This window comes from Sylvia atricapilla, chromosome 7 (genome assembly GCF_009819655.1).
Source record: "Sylvia atricapilla isolate bSylAtr1 chromosome 7, bSylAtr1.pri, whole genome shotgun sequence".
Classification (NCBI taxonomy): Eukaryota; Metazoa; Chordata; class Aves; order Passeriformes; family Sylviidae; genus Sylvia; species Sylvia atricapilla.
Window position 1 is genome coordinate 15,525,861 of NC_089146.1, and position 21,036 is coordinate 15,546,896.

The window sequence follows — 21,036 nt, forward strand, 5'->3', positions numbered from 1 at the left end:
CCTCAGAGGAAGCAGGATAGCTTAAATGTAGATTTTAACATCCCAGTTGAGTTTACTAATAAAGCAAACTGTTTAATTTTGTCTTACAAATTTTTTGTTGCTTACCAGGGCCATAAGGACAGTAATATATATAAAATACTTCAAATTAAGTATTTTTATATTTTGCTCTTTTTAAAAGTGACTGAAGAACAGTCTTACTACATAGAGGAGACAGTAACTGTTCCAAAAAGAGAGGAAGCCCCACCCAAAAAAGGTATAAGTTTATTTCACTACATATGAATCGAATTCTTAACATTATGTTGCCACTACATGTTTATGTCCATTTTTGGCATTTTTGTATGTGTTCGTGCTATAGTGATACTACTCCTCCATGTAAAACTATGTATTGTAATCTTTTAAAGTGCCTGAGAAGCACAGGAGAGTTGTCCCTGAGCCAAAAGTCCCAGCTGCTCCTAAGGAAGCTCCAGGAGTTAAAGGTATAAACCAGTTCCTCAATTGGTTGATGTGTCTTCAAAGGGGTTATGTTTGTCTTACTGTCTTGCTTGTACATGTTGACATAGGTGGTGTCTTACAGTGATGAATTCTCAAATCCCACCTTGTCCTTTGAAAATTATTGTTTGTGTTAACTCAGGAAAACAAACACCTTGTGTAGTAGGCAATTGCAAATATTCCACTTTAATATTCTTTCTCATCTTCCTTCTCATCTTCCTCATTTTTCTAAAGTTCCTGAAGTTCATAAGAAAGCAGTTCCTAAAGAGAAAGTACCTGTTCCTGTGTCTAAAAAAGTGGTGGCTCTACCAGCAAAAGGTATATCAGTGTTTTTTTCCTGTTGCAAACAAATGCTTTCTTGCTGCATTCCATCTTAAACATATATGCCTTGGTTGGGGATTGTCTTGTTGATACAACATATATCTCCAGTATCAAATTTCTTCAACATTAAATATGTTTGTCTGTTTGTCTGCAATGACATTTGTGACCTGTGCTGTCTTGGTGAGATTTATATGTTATGTTATTTATATGTTATTTCATCTTCTGTCTTGTACCTGTTGATGAAGTCAAACAAATTTTCTAAAGTTATTCAATCTTTTTTAAGAACCTGCAGAAGAATTGGTGCCCACTTTTGAGGTAGAATTTGAAGAACCTCTAACAACCAAAGGTAAACAGATTATTACCATGGAGATTTTTTAGTTTGGTCTTGCAGTATTTGAGTTTAGGCATTTTACTTAAATTCAGTTTTGTTTTTTAGTATCTGTAAGCTTTGTAGAGATCTCTCCTTTCTTTTGACTCTAGTAATTTTAGTGCTGTGGATGTTAAGGATGCTCTTCAACGGTTCTACTTTTTCTTGCTGTTGAAGTTCACCTAGCACTTTTTTTTTAAACTATCAGAATAAGTAAAAGAAACAGGTATCTTTATTTCAAATATTGTAATTAAATACTCTTGCACATTATTTTTAAGTGACTGAAGTGCACAGGAAAATTATCACAGAAGAAAAAGTTGCAGTTGCTAAAAAAGAAGTGGCTCCACCAAAGAAAGGTATATAAATTTTCAGAGTTACACAAGAGAAGTCTCATTTCAGGGTAGTGGTTTGTATTTCTGTCTAGTTATCTAACACAGATTCTAACGTTCAATGTTTGCTGTCTTTTTTTCACTTGAAGAAATATCAAGTCTCTGATTTGTGTTTTGTCATCTGTTTATGTTTATATAATGTGATTGATTAAACATCTATTACAATAAACCTTTCTTTAAAACTGCTAGCAGTGCCCAAGAAGCCTGTGCCAGAAGACAAAGTACCTGTTCCAATTTCACATAAAGTGGCAGCTCCACCAGCTAAAGGTATACAAGTTCTTTTGGAAGTAAAGATGGCTTTTAAATATCAGACATCTATGTGCATCATACTCACCATCTGCCAAGTTAATCAAATCTGTCTCTCCTGATTTGGTTATAAAGGAAAAGGACTTTCAAAATACTTTCCCCCTTCAAAACACTGCTGAGTGTGACAGAGAATTGTAATGCACCTTCATTCTTTGCATTTTTTAGCTACTATTTAATTTCACTGATCACTCTAGATGATTAAATGCTTGCAAAGTTGAGTGACAACATTTACTCAGTGGAAAAAAAAACTGAACACAAAATTTGAAAAAAAAAATCATCAATGTTTGTAATACTGTCAATAGTCAGTGAAGTGTTTCAAACCTACAAATATGTTTTCTGTTTCTGTGCTTTTCTTATGTTTGATTTTCTCATGTACCCTGTGTGTGTGGTGTTCTGTGGTTTAACTGAATTTCTGAAGAGTTTAGAGACAAAGTATTTACCTCTTACTTCCATCTTCATTCCATCTTAATTAACAATATGTGAATAATCTGTTCCATTTTTAGTTGTTTTGGTCTATAGATCTATTGCTCTAATATTATATATATTATTTTTCTATACATTATTTGTGTGTCTCATGTGATTGTTGTGCTTTATTGTATTTTCTTTTAGTGTGCTATTTGCTCCAATTGTCTATAATTCTTTCATGTGAATTTCAGAATGTGTGTGATTTCTTTTAGAAGCTAGTATTCTTACATGTGCTGTCTTTAAAGTGCCAGAAGCACAGAGGAAAACTGCCAGAGAAGAAAGAGTATCCATGGCTGTTCAAAAGAGAAAAGTGTCTCCACCACCAGAAGGTAGTCTTACCCATGGATTAATCTATGAACAGATTGTGCTCGTGTAAGACCACCAGAGCTTCAGGCCTATTGGTCTGGCACATCTCCTGAGGTTCTAATTTAGAATTATAGAATCATTTAAGTTGGACAAGACACTTAAGGTCACTGAATCCAACCATTAAACTTACATCACCAAGTCCATCACTATGATCCACTGTAGTCCCAGAGGAACTTTTACAAAGTCTTTGAGAAATACTAGAGACATTTTTCCCAGTTACTCTGGGTGTGGGTTGTGTCAGGAAATAATACCTTTCTGAGAAACTTCAAATGGGATATTTAGTATTGTACATGATATTACACCAGGAAAAAAATTAATGTTAGACTCTGTCTTTGAAGTACCAACAGAAGAAGAACACTGGGCTATGTCAGAAGAAGTATCTGTTTCCCTCCACACAGAAAAGGAGATTTCATACACAGGTAGGAAGACTAAAAAGGTTCTGTAACCAAAGTTACATCTTGTCAGCTAGTAAAAAACCCAGAGAGAATAAAACAAAATTTCATGTCCTTTGCTATTGCCAGTTTATCATGAAAGTGAAGCTTATAGAATAATGCAGAACAGTATTTCATTCTTGCAAAATGTTTAAGTCTTTCCTCTTGGCTTACTGCTGTTCTTATTGTGGAAGCCAAATAATTTCATTAGGTTCTCCTTTTTAAATCTTGCCACCTGTCTGACCTTTGAGTGGAAACAGGAGAGAGCCTTTGCTTTCATTTAAATTAACATGCTTTACTATTCTGAAAAGACAGACCATCCTTTCCTGTTCTGTAAAAGCAACTCCTCACCTAAATCTAAAGGTTAACGAAAAAATGTTTAGCTCTTCTGTTACCTACGTGGCTAAGACACTTAACACAATCCAGTGAAATTGATCTGCCTACTCAGCAGTCCACGGCCTTAAAAGAAAATTTATTGCTCTTTCGCTTTTGCAAACTATCAATTGATTTGTGAAAAATGACCCACAAGATGCCTCACACTTACTACTTTTAGATCTGATACTGAATATGATAAATGGCATTATCATATTCATATAATTAAAGATTAATACAGACAAATCAGTGTGAAGTTAAATTATCCATTTAGTCTCCAAAGATGGGGGAAAAGCATACTATGAGTATGATGAAAGACAGTCTTTGGTTCTCTGTAAGGCAGGTGTAATGTGCCAACTGGTCTGGAAAGAAAAGGGTCAAAGCAGAAAGACATTAAATGCAGCAGTTCTCTAACGGGGTACCAAATAGTCATGTTTTATCTGGAAAAAAAGAACCCAAGGAACCTGAGCTTTCTGAAAAGGGCACTCATTCACAATGCAGGTTTTGTTTTCAAATCCACCAAAGTATCAGTTCCAACCAGTTTTAGTTAAAGATTTCAAGTGTTGATGGCATTTATAATTAAATATCAAGGAGAACTCTGCCAGAAAATACTTAGAGAGCTGATGAGTCTTCACATTGCCTCAAATATAACACCAAGCATCGAGACTTCTGGAAGCCACTCATCTATGCTCACTGTAGCTTGTCATGAATAAAGCTTCTAGAAATTCTCAAATCTGTCACTGACAGATTGGATTCCAACTCTTAAGGTCAGAAAAAAATCTCAAATCTGTTAAGAAAATGCCAGTTTTTCTCCAACTTGGCAAGTCTGCCAGATCTTAAAATGCCAAGGGAATTTTTTGTGCAGTTTCCAGTTATGTTGGTCAAAATCTTTCCAAGACACCTATCTCAGAAGACAAAACCCACACACTTCTGTAAAAGATAATATGCTGCTTAAACATAGAATTCTTTCCTGAATAAATCATTAAAACTGAACATATCCACATTTTAATCCTCTGGAAATGCTCCTACTTCTATAAGGAATGGCTCCTTGCCATGTCAGAACCAGGAAATCATTTCATAAAGTAATTGACAGAAGAGGAAAAACACCTTCTTCATTGAGCAAGTAATTCTTTCACTTTTAATTAGACCAAAGCTCTTATCTATTGTTAGTCAAACTTTTTCTCCACGTGTTCCTTCACCTTCATCTAGAGTTTCCTATACAAATCTTTTGTTGTCAGTGAATGAGGACTTTTGGTCTCTTCCTGAGGTAATGCAAAGTACCACTGCTGTGGAGAAGAGCTGCTACAGAGAACAATGAGGTTTATTGATTTTGTAATTGGATGGCTTTGGATTTTGAGTTCTCCCCATCAGCAAAGTTAACTTCACTGTTGGCAGCAGTGAATGCAGCAGGAATCATATCAGCTGCTTATATCTTGAAAAGTTTGTTGTTTCTTATTTGAAAAGAAGCCTAATGACTTCCCTAGCTACATGCCCAGTGACAATAAGCATGCTTGTCTTCTACATGTCAGTTGTGTGTTTGTAAGATATCTTTTTCTGTTTCTTGCCAAGAATACTTTTGCTTTTCAACAATTTACATCTAAAAATTCTTAAATGTAATTGTACTGTATCTTTTAAGTGCCTGATGTACCAGAGAGGGCTATCATTGAAGAAAGAGTACCCATTTATCCTCCTAAAAAAATGGCAAGACCACCAGCCAAAGGTATACTGGATAGAGTATTGAAATATGGTGTAAATGTTTTTTGTGTCTTGTATGTTCCATGTACAGTGAGTACTGTATTTGTTTTCTATGGAATGTTCTTCCTTTGGTTAATTCTTAGTTGACAATCCCTTGTGATCCTTACTATTAGTAAGACCTATGTGCTAAATTTTAAGGTTCTTTTAATTGGTATCTTTTCAAGTGCCTGAGGTACGTAAGACAGTTGTCCGAAAAGAAAAAGCGCACGTGGCAGTTCCTCAGTATGAAGAGGAAGAGGAGGTCCCAAGGTATGAGGAGGAAGACACCACCAGGTACGAGGAGGAGGTAATCCACTACAAGGAGGAAGTTCGCCATTACGAAGAAGTTCGTCACTATGAGGAGGAAGTTGCTCCTCAGTATGAAGAGGAAGAAGCTCCTCAGTATGAAGAGGAAGAAGTCACTCATTATGAAGAAGAAGCTGCTTATTATGGAGAGGAAGTTGCTGAATATGAGGAGGAAGAGCCACAGGTTCCTCAGTATGAAGAGAAGGCTCCCCTACCAGCTAGAGGTATATTTTATCTTCAGGGTTTGTGTAAGAAAAAGTATTATCTTTTCATTCTATGCAAATTTCAAACTTTCGTTTTGAAATGTTACAGTGTGCTTTACAGTGTGCATTTTTTAAGATGTTTATTGATTATTATATAGTGCAGAAAACATGTGATGGCTGTGTATCTACACTTTACTACTACCTCCATAAATTCAAATGTTCCATGTCATACTTGTTCATTCCTCTTTCATATGAACTCCGTATAACCTACTATCGAAATTTAACCAAGCTTAATTTCATCCTCATCTGGTCCGATTTTGCTATCAGACTGTTCTTGAAATACTTAAAACTGCTTATGTAAAGTCTGCAATCATAGACAAAAAATATATTTATCTAGAACTTAGCTAGGGCATTTGAAAATGAGTGATTTAGGAACACAAGTCACACTGACTTCTTTTCAGAAATCTGAGAAAGCCCAATGGTTGATGTTTATTTCTGTCTTGAAAGGAATAATATCCTTTCATGACAAAGAAAGAATATCCATATTTAAGTAATCTTAGTTTCAGGTGTTTTCCTTAGGACTAATTTTTATGGTATGGATATAAATTTTCTACATTGTTAGTACAGGATGAACGTAGTATTCACTACTTGTGAATCTTGTCGTGCCAAGATCTTGGTAATAAAGCCTTTCTGCATCATAATATAAAGATACAGATCATGTGTATCCAATTTTCCAAAATTACATAATCATCTAAGAGTATCATTTCCAGTCCTGATCCAAATCATTCCATAGTGTCTTTTTCCATCAAAGAAGTTCAGAATTTCTTTTGATTAATTAATAAATGTAAAAATTGCATCTAACATTGTTTGCAGTAGAAATTTTGTCATAAACATGAGAAAAGATGAGGCTGTACACTGCAAAAGCCAGGTTAATCCTGAACAGGAAGATTAGTGTTTGCTGAAATTTCCATTGAATTTCTTATAGTAGCTAAGTTGCATTCATATGTGCTACAAATTTTCTTCAGTATTCTCAGAGCCAATGGAATTATTCTCCTGTCATTGTAAAATTTATATGAACATTTCTGGGATTTGGAGTGCAAACAAAAGTTTAGATACATTTTAGATTAAACCTTTCCCTCACTGCAGTCAAAGAAAAAGTCTGTTGATTTCAGAAGAGTAAAGGGATTTTTTAAAAAAAATCCCAACAAATTGTGGTATAAACTGCTGGGTACTTCTAATGGACAATTCTGTGCTTGAAGTAAGTCAATTGATAAACTAGATGAGCTTGGAGTTTTTGCATGTAGAAAACTCTTGGAAATTTTTCAGGAAGAACATGCAGTCAGCAATTTATATTTAATATATATAAAAGAATATGACCAGATGCAATCTATTACATGCCTGACAAGCATTAGGAACATGTTTTTAATAGCTGCTTCAAGAAAATGAAACTCTGACTTAATCTACTGATCAGCAAAAAGGCCCTTGAAAACATTTTTATTGATGGCTTCAATGGCTGAGCAGAGAGAATGGACATAATACCAGCTGATATGATGCATTTGTTATTTTATTTTGTCTTAATGATAAAACCCTTTTAAATCATAGCTGTTTGTTTGGAGTATGTGATGTTTACTAGAATGACTATGTATTTGCAATGTTTGTTTGCACTTTATGTTCCTGTCGTTATGGAAGAAAATACCTAAAATATTAATGGTGTCTTTCAAGTGCCTGAGGTTCCCAAGAAGCCTGTTCCAGAGGAAAAAATTCCTATTCTTCAGAAGAAAAAAGAACCTCCTCCAGCAAAAGGTATATACCATCTCTTTATGCTAGAAGACGTCCTCTGAATATGTAATTCACATTATTTTTCAGATGTCTTAATTGCTTATTACTTTTTTCTGTTCTTTTGGGAGAGGGGTCTTCATAAGAAATATTTGTGTTGCTGTCTTTTTTGTTTTATTTCTGTTTTGAGTAGCTTATGGTTTATTTTTTTAACCAAAATCATGTTTCTAAAGTGCCCGAGGTGCCAAAGAAACCTGTACCTGAAAAGAAAGTCCAAGTGCCGAAGAAGGAAGCTCCCCCAGCTAAAGGTATATGCACTTGTAATTATCTGTGATCAGAAAGATCTTCTGATTTATCGTCTTTTATCGTCTATTATTGCATTCATTTGTCGTCTCACTTGTTATAAACTAGGATAAAAAAAGGATTGTGAATCTTAAGGACTGTGGTTCTTTCTGTTTGTGTTTGATTGTTTTGGTGTGACTGGTTTGTTTGTCACGTTGTTTTAGATTTTCATGCCAATCTCAATATTTAATGGTATCTTACTAAGTTCCAGAAGTGCCAAAGAAACCTGTGCCAGAAGAGAAGGTTCCTGTTCCTGTCCCAAAGAAGAAGGAAGTTCCACCAGCCAAAGGTATATGACTTGATATAACTCTTGACTTAATGCTTTATAAAGAAAAAAGTCAGTCTTTTTTTGTATGTGATGTAAAGAAAGTTTTCTATTCTTGACAGTTCTTCTTTGTCATCTTACTTTATTGATTCGTACCAATGTTCTTAATCTTATGGCTCAAAAATGAAATTCTTAAGCTGCAATCATATTTTTTCAAGTGCCTGAAGTACCAAAGAAAGTTGTGCCAGAAGAGAAGGTACATGTCCCAGTGCCTAGAAAAGTAGAAGAGCCTCCACCAGCCAAAGGTACACCATTTTCTGGTTCAACTCTGTGATCCTATTTTTGTTTCTTCATCTTTATAAGAAGGTTGTTACTGCCAGTAACAATCCCATTCTTCAGCCTAACATGTTTGAAAAACTACCTGAGCTTTTTGATCAGGATGCTGTTGTGTCTGTGGCTGTCAGTCACAAGGTCTATCCTTACTCTAAGCTTTGAAATGTCTTTGTGTTTTGCATTGTCTCTGTCTTTTGGATCTTATATATCTAAATAATTTTAAAGGACTTGCTGTTTCAAAAACAGATGGTCTAAAAGATAAAAAAATTACTTAAATAGCCAGACTTCCCCCTTAGCCTTACCACATCAGTTTGTAGTTCTGTAGTCTCTGTATATTCGTGAGTTTATGTCTGTGCATAAATCTGTGGATAAAATCAATGTTAACTTTCACACATGACTAGATTTTACCATATTTGTGTAGTTGTCTTAATATCAGATATAGTTATCTTTTTATTAGGTTTCATATTACACTGAAAATTAATTCCCTCAACAAAAATGTCTTTTAAGTGCCTGAAGTGCCCAAGAAGGTTCCAGAAAAGGCAGTACCTGTCCCTGTACATAAAAAGCCAGAACCTCCACCAGCCAAAGGTATTGCTTCCTATAGCTGAACATGTGGATAATGCTTGTTCTTGTTTGTGTGCAATTGTTGTTAGAATTTAACTGAAGTGTCGTAGCAGTGTGTGACAAATGTACTGCTAATTCACACTCTTTAGCTTCTGTGTAAGTTGTGTCTAAGTCTTCTGCAATTAAAAACTATCTTTAAAGTGCCAGAAATACCAAGACGTCCCACTGAAGAGGCACCTATGTTTGTTCCTGAAGAAGAGGAAACGGTTCCAGAGAAGCCAGCAAGAGGTACAGAATTCCTTCTTGAAGATTGTGAGAGCTTAGTTCAAGAGCTTGGATATTCGTTAGTAGATCTTCATCACCAGTGATTGTTTTAAGCTTGATGTAATTAACCTTCTGAGAGGAGTTGTCTTTTTCTTTTCTGGTCTTTGTGACTTTGTTCTGTAGTTTTAGTAGTTTTGATTCTCTAAAAGCAATTGCCAATTTCTTATCAAAACAATATCTTTAAAGTGCCAGAGGTGCCCAAGAGAACTGTCCCAGAAGAAAAAGTACCTGTTGCAGTTCCAAAAGTAAAGAAAATCCCACCAGCTAAAGGTATATCACATTGTGGTGTATGCAGATAATTCCTATCCCTCTTTTTTTTTCATATTCCAGTGGAACCTCATTTTAACATTCAATTTATACACATGTGAATTCAGGTCCTTGGTTATAGCACCTGCTGCTTACCTGTAGTGAGCAGTGCTAGGGCTCAGACAGGGCTTGTCCATTTTGTTACTGTAGCCAGCTGAGAATCAGGTCGTGAATGATGTGCTTTTTTCCACTTTAAGTGATTACTGTGAATGAAATAATTCTTGTGATATTATCAACCAGAAATAAATTTTTAAAAATTTAAATTTAAATTTAAATTTAAACAAAATAGGTGAAATTGAATTTTATGGCCCTTTACCTGGAATTTCTTCAGTTTAAGGAGATGACTCTTACATTTACCTTGAGAATAAGCTCGATTCTCAAGGGTTTTAGTGAATCCTATGAAAAAATAAAATAAAATTGCAACTGATCATACTAATAACCATCTCCTATACCCTAAATGTGAAATTCAGAGTGGAGGCAGATTATTGCAAAGGCCACTGTTGCATGCCAAACAGATTCTACCTTAACAGCTGAGTATTTTAGGGAAAGAAAGAGAGAGAGGGAAAAAAAAAAAAAAAAGGCAGACACTGAAAGGTTTTTATGTGAAAAACCTTAATGCTAATAACCTTCTTTAACCTCTGGTTTGTAGCACATCTTGCTAATATTTTCTTCTTGCAATGACACTGTGAAATTAAAAATTGGGCAAAAGTGCTAGTCCCCATATAATCCCTGTCACCCAATTACACAAAGCTGTTTTCAGGGAGTAAAAAATGCCCAGTAGTTTCCCCTATTTTTATTTCTATTGTTACTTTGAAGTTGTTGTCTTTGTGTTATGGATTTTTCTCTGTGATGTTGTGAAAGTAAAGTCCTTAAAATAATATCTTCAAAGTGCCTGAGGTTGCAAAGAAAGTTGTGTCTGAAGAAAAGGTTCCCATTTTTGTTCCTGAGGAAGAAGAAGAGGAATTTATTCCAGAGGAAATTGTACCAGAAAAAGGTACATGATCTTTTCTTGCAAGTCACTTATGACATCTTTTGTGTTTGTCAAAATTCATCTCTGTTTGTTCTTCCATGTAACTCTTATATATGTTTTGGGAGAGTTTGTGGTCTTGTTCTATGTTTTATTCTTGTTTCCATGTTCACACTTTTACTGCTTTGAAAGCAATTTTAACACGTGTTTGCAAAATAATATCTTTAAAGAGCCAGAGATTCCTAAGAAACCTGTCCCAAAAGAAAAAACATCTGTACCTCCACCTGAGAAACTGGAACTTCCTCCAGCAAAAGGTGCCTGTTAACAATGTGTTGTTATTCTCATTCAGTGTCTCTGTTTAGTTTGTTTGTTATTTATGTTAGCTTTGTGCCCCTGCTGTGTTTCTGTATTGATATCTGAGTGCTGCCAAATTTCTAGCACAAAACAAGCTCTAAACTTATTTCAGTTGCTCAAAAAGTCTGCCCGTGCGTGTAGTGTCTTTTGTTTATTTTTCCATTTCTTCTTTTAAAAATATATTCTGAAGATCAGTTCTTATTATGTCTCTTTGTACATGTTTTCTGTTCTCTTTCTCATACTACTGGTGAATGACATTCTTAAAATAACATGTCTTTAAAGTTCCTGAGATGCCTAAGAAACCCATTCCTGAAGTGAAAGAGCCTGTTCCTAAAAAGGTGCCAGCTCCATCAGCCAAAGGTACTGCAGATTGTAAATGCTGTTATGGTTAACTGATAATATTCTTGATCCAAGTTGAGTTTAGCAAGGAACACTTAGTATTTCTGTCCTGTGTTGTATTTGTCAGTATATTTGCTTGTTTGTAAGTTTCTGCTCTGTTGTTTATAAATTTCTGGCTTTGTGTCCATTTAAAAATTGTGCAAAAGTACACTGAAGTTAGGTCTTATCTTTAAAGTACCCAAGATGCCTAAGAAAGTATCTCCTGAAGAGAAGGTGCTGGTTGCTCCCGCTGAAAAAGTGGAGGTTCCAGCTCCAAAAGGTATATGTACTCCTTATAATTAATATTTATGCTAGGAATACCCTTGACCTTCTTCTAACTTTTGTCTCTGTTGTACAAGATCTTTGTTTGAATTTATGTTAAAGCTCTTCATTTTCAATGTTTGCATGTAAAGCTCTGTTTCTTGTGCTTTTCTGCTTACACTGCTCTAAGGTGATTTGGTGTTTTTAAATTCCTAAACAAAATCTGTATCTTTAAAGTCACGGAGGTGCGTAAAAGAGCTGTGGCAGAAGAGAAAGTGCAAGCTGTTGTGCCCAAACCCAAAGAACCAACACCAACCAAAGGTACAGATACATTTCTTCTTATTTCTCCCAAAGATATTTTTCCTTCTCATTCTAAAATCTCTTATAATATATATATTTTTTCAGAAAGCATGGTTTTATAATTTAGTGTAACTTATGCTTGAGGTTATCATGCACATTCTCTGTTCTTTGTCAATTATCTTAGCTAACTGTACAAAAAAAATTTTAAGTAATTGTCAGGTAGTAACAATAATACTGTTTCTAAAGTGCCTGAAGTATCCAAGAAACTTGTACGGAAAGAAAGAGTCCCTGCTCCTGCACCTGTGGTGGAGAAGTATGAATATGCCTATGAAGAATATGAGAAATATGAGACATACGAAAGCATTGAAGAGTTTGAGAAGATTCAGGAAGCAGAAGAAATTGAGGCATATGAGGAGCCTGAAGAGCCTGAGGGATATAAGGAAATTCTGGAACAGGAATATGAAGCAGAGGCTGAGGAGAAAGACATCTATGAAAAGTATGAGTTTAAGGAGAAGGAGGAGATCTATGAGAAGTATGAGGAGGTATATGAGGAGGCTTATGAGACCAAACCAGCTATAGGTAAATTAAGTCATGACTTCTTTTTTCTTATAGCGTGTTGAGTTTTCAGTTACTGCTTAAACCTGCAACAGGTGTTTATTTATATTTTCCTTGTTTGTAGTTCTATGTGTGTCTGTTGCTGGTAATGATTAATCAGTTCAAAGGTTGTCTCTATCCTAGTCCTTCCTAAGGAATTCCCTTCAACATAAAATGGGAGGGTTCCCTACCTGAGAGCCCAAGAGTGAACTAGTGGAGATACAACACAAGCAGAGAAAATGTTAGTCTTCTGATGTAATTCAGCTTCAACCTGAATTACTTTTTATGCATTAATATTTATTTCTTTTGTCCAGTTTAAATCCTTTGAGTTACAAAGATATTAGGACTCGTTTAGAACCTTCCTTTCCATCTTTTAAATTTATTATCATAGGATCCCTTACACCAAACAGAAAGTCCATATACAATGTACCAAAAAGATTTACATTGATATTTCTTATCTCATTACTCAAGAATTCTGAGATGACTGCTCCCTTTTTTCTGCCTAAATGATGAGATGGTTCCTCTACAAATGGCTGATTGAGCTCCTTGCTGTCTTTATATCTGTTTCTTCATAAATAACATATATTCCATAATTTTAAAGTGCCTGAGTTGCCCAAAAGACCTCTGCCAGAAGAAAAAGTACCTGCTCTTAAAAGAGAAGCTCCACCAGCTAAAGGTACATCATCCGTCAGATAAATTACAAAACACATCCTTCTGCATGAGTCCGAATCCCCAAATCCAGTGCTTTACCTAATCTGATTTGACTGCTGGACTGTTAGTTTTATTTCACAGTACTGTTAAAAAAAGGTTACTAAAAAAATATTATTTCTTTAACAAAACAAAAATCAAACTAACTACTTCCTGAAGACAAAGGGAATGAAGTTAGTACCTTAATTTAATTTTTGCCATCACAACATAAGGGATATTTTAAAGCTAATCGTTGAAACTCTAGTTTCCTGCAGAATCCTAAAAAGCAAGAACTTTCTTTAACCTAATGATGTGCTGGAATGTGTGCTATCTTGATAGGTATTCTCTGTATCAGGCTTTAGAAAACATAACTGTCATTGATAGCAATTGTCAGCGAGTGCTAGAGAAGTCACTGCACTAGTCCAGGGTTCCGTAATTTTCTGTTCATACCACTAGATTTGCCTAAAATTCATTTATTGCTACCTTTTATAGTTATTTCTCATATGAACTGTCCAAATAAAGTCAGTGGGAGAAGGTGGAATAGTTGGCTTGTTTGTTTTTACCGAAAAGCTTGGAGTTAGTTGATATGAAATTGAAACCTTACTGTATTCCCAGCTACCATTAATTAGAGCAGATAGTACATGAAACCTAATTGTTAAGGCTTATCCCTATCCAAAATTTATCCAACAACATCAGTGTTTTTCTTTCACTGAATACTGAAACTCTAGCTGTGTTAATTCAAGCAAAATAGTCCAAATAGGTGGCCTTTTCTCTTATTACATGTATTTATGTATTTGAGAAATATTTTTTGTGTTTTGCTAAGTTTTTTGACTCTTTGCATTGTTTTCTTTTTAACTTCTATTCTTACATAATAATCCTACTGCAAATGTTCTTAAAAAAACCCACCAATGTCTTTAAAGTGCCAGCAATGCCGAAGAAGCCTGTTCCAAGAGAAAAAGTACCACCTGCTATTCCTAAAAAGGAAACTCCTCCACCAGCTAAAGGTATAATTCCTCTTCATTGTCTTTGTGAAACATGAACTCTAATTACAGTTTTTTGTCCTCATTATTTGTTGAGAAACGTGCATATGTTTTATGTCCCCACAGTGTTTTTTTTTTTCATCTGTTTGTCATTGAGTCTTTTTTGTTTGTTGGTTTCAAGTCATTTGTTGAAAACATGTTAGTCACTTTAAAAAATGTGTGTTCTGTCATTAACTTGCACATGAAAATAGTTCAGAAAGAAATAGTGGTTTTATTTCTTCGGGAAAGGAATCTTTCAAGAATGTGTATTTTAATATGTTAGTCTTCTGTCTAATCTTCAAAATTAACCTAAGTGTTCTTTCAGGGAGGATTTAATTCTTTCATGTTTCAAGAGTCTTCCTTATTACACCTGCTCTTCATTCTAACTTCTTTCAAGTAGCTTTGAAAGCTCTAAAAATAAATTATATCTTAAAGGGCCAGACGATCTCAAAAGACCTGTCCCTGAAGAAAAGAAACCTACACGTACACCTGAAATAGAAGTTCCACAAATGAAAGGTAAAGGAGCCTTTGACATGAGATTTTATGCAGAGGAAATATTTGTGTCATTTTTCTCAGCTAACATCATTAACAATTTCCATGTTCTTTACACCACTGCAAGACTATCCAGTCTCTAACTGGAGATTGAAATCTCAGTGATAAATCCCTAGCTCTAGGGCAAATATTTCAGATGTGTGCTAGCCAGTATATCATTGAATTATGAATGAAAACATGCTGAGGAGGTACTGCTGCTTACACCACCAGTATGTAAAGCTTCAGTGCTTTTCTGTTTATAATATAATTTGAATTTAGTTTAAACTAGGGTTTTGATACCAATACACAGGTCATGATATTGGTGAAGAAGTAATAGGTCAAGAGCCAGTGAATTAAAGCTATTAAAGCTGTTGCACCAACCAGGAGGAAGAGCATGACAATGCAGTAAAGAAAGCAAATGGCTCTGTCTTTGAGAGCTGAAACCATAGATTCCTTCACATAGTTCATTGTTGCAGGAAGGCAGTTCTAGAACTGTATCATATTTAATTTTTGAGAACTTTCCAAGACCTCAAAATGACTTAGTTTTCTGGGTTTATTTCTGTTTGGTATATTAAAAGTTGAAAATTACTTTGAACTTACTAAAAGAAAGCTAATATCTTTGAAGTGCCTGAGTTTCATAAGAGAGCTGTCCTTGAAGAGAAAGTACCCACCATTATCCCTAGAGAAGAGGAGCCTCCTTTATATGAAGGTACATCAATGACACATCTACCAAATAGTAAACTGCAGCGAATATAGCAAGTCATGTTATATATTGTTCTGTAAAATATGAGATATTTAATTAATTTTAAAAACTATTTAAAAGAAGTGTATATCAATATCCTTTAGACAATCTATATCCACAAATTTAGATATAATTCAGCATTTAAAAATTTTTAAATTTATACTAAATGCAAAAATGGAGTTTAGCATTTTAAAAATGCTATACTTTTTTCCTCTAATAATGTGAAAAAGATATGTAAATAAGAGATAAACTAATACTCCTGATTCAGAAAGCTCTTGAGTCACACTGGAGAAAAAAATGAACTTAAGTAGACAGTGGTTTAAGAGCCATCCTGAGCAACACCTAATATTTGAGTTGCATTGGAGATAATTAACTCCAAATAAAGACATACAAAATTCAGTTACAAATTCTATCTAATACACAGAACTAGGAAACTAGAAAATAAAATGGAATATTTCTGTAATCATGTATTTTACTAATTGGGGATGGTAATGTCTGGGACTAGTAAGTCAATGATCAGGCTGAAAGATATTTAAATAAATCATATTCAAACAGCTCTTTGTCCATATGCATTTCTGCATGTTTTTATTTTGTCTTTCTACTTGTGTCTTGTAACTAATATTAAAATATGCAAAATAAACTAATATCTTTAAAGAACCTGAAGGTTATGGAGAAGTTCCAAGAGAAGAAAAGATGCCTTTTATTACTCCTAGTGAATCAGAAGCTCCACCAGCTAAAGGTAAACCAACTCTTCAAGCAATCTGTAAAGCAACACATTCCTACAAGTTATTCATCTTCATCATTCCATCTGTGTGCTAATCTGTTATTTAATGTTGTCATTCTAATGTTTCCTTAGATGCTATGTGTCTGTCATTGCTTCTTTGCTGCTTACACTCTGTAAATTATAATGTTCTTTAAAAAATTTAATATCTTTGAAGTGTCTGCAGTGACAAAGAAAACTGTCCCACTTAAGAAAATGCCTGTTGCTGTACCTACAGAAGAAGCTCCTCCAGCTAAAGGTACCTTATCTCCAAATTAACTCTCTCTAACCTCTTATGAAAGTGAGATACCAAGTGAGAAACCCAGCTTGCTTGTTTTCCTTAAACAACACCACCAGATGCTATAGACACTTTACAGTTCTGTTTTGTTTTGTTTTCTATAAACAATTGCTTAAAGAGATTGATTTAAGAATGATTCAATAATTTAAAATTCAGAAAGACTAAATTAGACATAGAAATTTAGTAGGCAGGAGATTTAGGGATTAGACAGGTATTGATCTTACTTTTTTTTTACTTCATGTCTCATGTTTTATTTCTCAAAATACTTTCTCTGACAATATATTGGAAAAAATCTAAAAGGTTGTGAGAGAAACTTATTTGCAAAAGGACTCTTTGTAGCCATATCAAGGGCCTAAAAAAAGTCAAGATTAAAGTAGGACTTTAAATCAGGACAAAATAGAAAGTCACAAATTTTTTAATAGAAACATAATTTTTTTACACAAGTCCAGAATTGAAGAGCTCTATACATACTGGAAGCCTAATAATTAGTTAATTGAACTGGATTGTTACCTTGCTTTTACAGGTAAATTTTAAATTTAAAAAAATAAAAACCCTTTTTAGTGCCAGAAGTCCTTAAACACACATACACATGCATACAAAAATATCCCACAAACAAACAAAACCAGGAAAAAAACCAAACAAACAAAAACCTAAACATAAAAAACCCTATTATCCTTTCAGAGAAGAGCATATTTAGAACCATAAATACTAGGAGTTAGAAAAATAACAGACTCCAGAAGGGGAAGTTTTTATTCACATCTCAATACCATGTTTTTTTTCCTATTGTCCTAGTAGATGTAAGTATTTTTTTTTTACAAAACTGTATTACTTATTTTATAATGCAAATTTCTAAATTAAATCACTATTTTTAAGTTTCTGAAGTACGAAAGAAAGCTGTCCACAAAGAAAAAATACCTCCTGCTGTACCTAAAGAAGAACCTTCACACTTTACAGGTATAAGAAATTTTAAGTATTTGAAGGATAAAAAATTATGTTTTCATATATAAATTATTTTGAGAGCATTCTGTTTATCATTAACTAGAGTTTACTTAACAGCTTTGGTTATTTTCAACCGTAAAAATTAATTTTAAAGATATCACCTGTAGTTGCTTTTAATATTAAGTGCTACTTGAGATCTATCCAAAGGGGGAAAAAATTAAGTGACAGAACTTAGCTAGACAGGGCCTATCTCTGCACTCAAGGTAGTAGCTCAGTTTGGGACACATCACACATCCTTCTTCTGACAAACTGCAGAGGTCAGGTCAGGGGTTTTGTGGGGTTTTTCGTCCCTTGTTTGAAAGCATCCTTTTTTTGCACATGGATATAAAATAGACCTGTATATCTTCAGAGAAGCTTCAATATTTGATTATATCTTTTATTTATCTAACATGTTGTTCTTGTTTTCTGAAGATATTCTAAGTTAATTTAAGTGTTTAAACTAATATCTTTCAAGTGCATGAAGTTTATGAGGAGATTCACATAGAAGAAGAAATTTCTACTGTTCATAGAAAAGAGGAGGCTCCAGCACCTAGAGGTATATGGATTCTTCATCACCTCTTCCTACAATTTGCTAAGTCTTGAACTCCAGGAAGATTAAATTATTTATGTTTATGTTTTTGTCCTTGTTCAGCATAATTAATATTTGTATTCATTCTTTCAATGTCTTATGTGTACTTATTTCAGTACTTATATGGAAAAACTTGAGTTTTTGCATGACATGTCTTTCTCTCATTAAATTGAACTGATATCTTTAAAGTGCCTGCAGCCATTAGGAAGCCTGTTCCAGAAGAAAAAGTACCTATTGCTATGCCTAAAAAACCAGAACCTACTCCTGTGCCTAAAAGACGAGAATCTCCACCACCCAAAGGTACTTTGAGAGCCTGGTAGAACTGAGGTCTTTCACTAATAAACATCTTTACTTTTTTTATTGTTTCTTACGCAGTCTCTGATTTAATAGTTCATGGTCCATGTGTCAGATTTGTGGAATTTATGTTGTGTGTGTCCTATTTTCTGTTTTCTGTTTCTCAAGTAGTGTTTAAGTCATAAAATCAAACCCAGTAAATAGCTTTCAAGTGTCTGAACTGCCTAAAAAAAAGTATTCCTGAAAAAAACACTCTGCCTAAAAATCCAGAAGCTGCCAAATGTATAGGTCAGCATATCCTTTCATTCTTTTTCTATAAGTTTCTTCCATCGCTTGTACTTTTGCTGTCAAAGAATTAAAAATAAGTTGAGTTTATCTATTTATAGATGAACACCCAAGAGTGTCCCAGAAATTGCATCAGAAACTAGTCAAAGGGACTAGAAATAAGGAAAGCTCTACATGTTAACATTTAGTGAGATTTACAGAACATTTTCACTTCATGGGTACAGCATCAGAAATTTGATCATACTCTGGCTAGAAGTACATCCTATCCCTCTGTTTCACGTTGCTCATGTTGAACTTAGGGGACAATTTTGAATGGAAATAGAATTTGTACAGAAACCAGCTGTTATTCAGGTATTTTAAAAGTCTGTCTGAACTAGCAGTTTGAGTGGCATTAAAAACTGTCAAGCCAATGGCCACACATCTTATCCCACCCTAATCACTATCACATGGTACTGCCAAGCATTTAAAAGGCATTTCATTGAAGTTCAACTTTTGCAATAACTTCCTTAGCTTGTTTTCATCTTTATGGGGAGCACAGCAAATCTAGAACTGCATGACAAAAGATCCCAAGCAAAGTCACTTCCAACTTATTCTTTGCCAGAGGAGTAGAACCATGAAGACTTCTCAGAAGTTGTAACTGTTGTCAAAGCATCTTTATCCATCTGCATGTTCTGTCACATCCTTATGTATCTATATGTTTTTTCTTATGTCTCTGTATTGAATGTTTAGTTTTTGTAATTTTTAAAATTGTACTAATATCTTTAAAGTGTGCAAGGTGCCTAAGAAATCAATAAATATTGTTATACCTAAAAAACCAAGAACACTACCTAAAACTTATATGTCAGTAACAGTGTCTTTCGGAGGAGGACATTTTTCTCTTGAGCATTAGAGTTTATAGCAAAACTCATTTATCAAAATCCTATTAGTATGTAATATTATACAACACTTTTTGCATGACATCTCACTTTTTATATCTTTATTTCTCTCTGATATACTTCTTGTGATATTCTTTCTTCTTTACCATGTGCATATTTTAAATGCTGTAATTTTAAAAAATGAATGCTGTTTTCTTTAAAGTGCCAGAGGTGCCCAAGAAAATTCCAGAAGAAAAAGTGCCCACTGCTGTTCCTAAAAAACCAGAACCACCACCAGCCAAAGGTATGTTGCCCTACAGAAAACTAAAATTTGGAATATCTTGATTGTACGGATTAGTTATCTGATTGCTTGTTTGTGTTTTCCTGTTACTTTTACTTTCTGTGCCCGTATAGTTCTATACATGTTACTGTGTTTAAAATTCTTCTCTTTTGAATCACAGCTGTAATCTGTAGCAGTGTGTTAGAAATACTGATGTGGCAGAGCGGAAATGAGATTGACATTTGAGAATAATAGCAGAAATCTTAAGAGAAGAGGAGAAAAGAGGGCCTCTGTGATGTGAAATAGCCCTGACTGACAATGAAAAACTAGCCCCAAAAGAGAGCTTAGAATGAGTGATAAAGATGTCTAATATAGGAGAAAAACTTGTGTGCATAGACAAAAAATTGATACCAAGAAGTCATCACACATGGAAGAATGTGACAAGTAATACAAAACGGACAATGTCAGTCTCAGTCAAATAGAGACTCGGGAAATGTTTGAATAGAATGGAAAAATAATCTGAAATAGAAGAAGAAACTCCAGAAGACTGTGAGGTGTTTCCTGAGAATTTACAGGGACATAAAATAACCTTAAGACAATTAACAAGTCAAATCAGAGGTTTTATTAAGAACCTTGGAAATTTCTACTGAAAAGTTTTGAACATAACTGTAAAACTCTGCATAATAACTGAAAGTGATCTCTTTCCTAAAGGGTCTGAAGGACCCAAGGAAATAGATGTAGAGCAAAAAAAAATCAAAGTTGCCATGCCTAAAACCTCACAAGTTATAGCAGCTGAAGATTCCTGACATGACAAAAGTGCAGAGCCAAAAAAAAATATTCTTTTCTTGTTTTAACAATATAGAAGACAGTATTCAAGACCTCTGATAGCATTTTCTTCTGTTGTCAAAGGTTTTTCAAGTGAGCAAATGTTTTGAGTGAAAAAAATTGGTCTTTGTAGTTGATGTTTTCAGTAAGAGTGATCTGCTGTTATGCTGTTATGCTTTATTAATATTATAGGACATTAATAGTCTTATAAAATATTTTTCTTGTTTCAGTTGTAGTTTTTGCAACTGTAACTCAGTGAGGTGGCAGAGAGAATGTTCTCTAGGGAAAGGAGAAATTACATATTTACATCCAAAACCACTCATGCTTTTGATGTCCCTGAGATTTACTTTTTCTTAATGTCTGAACACTGCATAAATAAAT

General features: G+C 34.3%; 1 protein-coding gene across 1 annotated transcript in view; it reads left to right on the forward strand.

Moving 5' to 3' along the window:
* The window catches only part of TTN (titin), a 240,161-nt gene that overhangs the window by 98,615 nt on the left and 120,510 nt on the right, over window positions 1–21,036 (forward strand). The window contains 33 exon segments of the mRNA XM_066323289.1: window positions 179–253; window positions 402–476; window positions 724–807; window positions 1,094–1,156; window positions 1,456–1,533; window positions 1,756–1,833; window positions 2,583–2,666; window positions 3,042–3,122; window positions 5,143–5,226; window positions 5,426–5,770; window positions 7,472–7,552; window positions 7,759–7,833; window positions 8,073–8,156; window positions 8,351–8,437; window positions 8,973–9,053; window positions 9,231–9,317; window positions 9,540–9,623; window positions 10,549–10,653; window positions 10,857–10,940; window positions 11,263–11,367; window positions 11,540–11,638; window positions 11,857–11,940; window positions 12,166–12,498; window positions 13,115–13,189; window positions 14,121–14,204; window positions 14,655–14,735; window positions 15,376–15,459; window positions 16,148–16,231; window positions 16,407–16,511; window positions 17,424–17,504; window positions 18,004–18,084; window positions 18,307–18,417; window positions 19,774–19,854. Coding sequence (XP_066179386.1) covers window positions 179–253; window positions 402–476; window positions 724–807; window positions 1,094–1,156; window positions 1,456–1,533; window positions 1,756–1,833; window positions 2,583–2,666; window positions 3,042–3,122; window positions 5,143–5,226; window positions 5,426–5,770; window positions 7,472–7,552; window positions 7,759–7,833; window positions 8,073–8,156; window positions 8,351–8,437; window positions 8,973–9,053; window positions 9,231–9,317; window positions 9,540–9,623; window positions 10,549–10,653; window positions 10,857–10,940; window positions 11,263–11,367; window positions 11,540–11,638; window positions 11,857–11,940; window positions 12,166–12,498; window positions 13,115–13,189; window positions 14,121–14,204; window positions 14,655–14,735; window positions 15,376–15,459; window positions 16,148–16,231; window positions 16,407–16,511; window positions 17,424–17,504; window positions 18,004–18,084; window positions 18,307–18,417; window positions 19,774–19,854 — 3,303 coding nt within the window.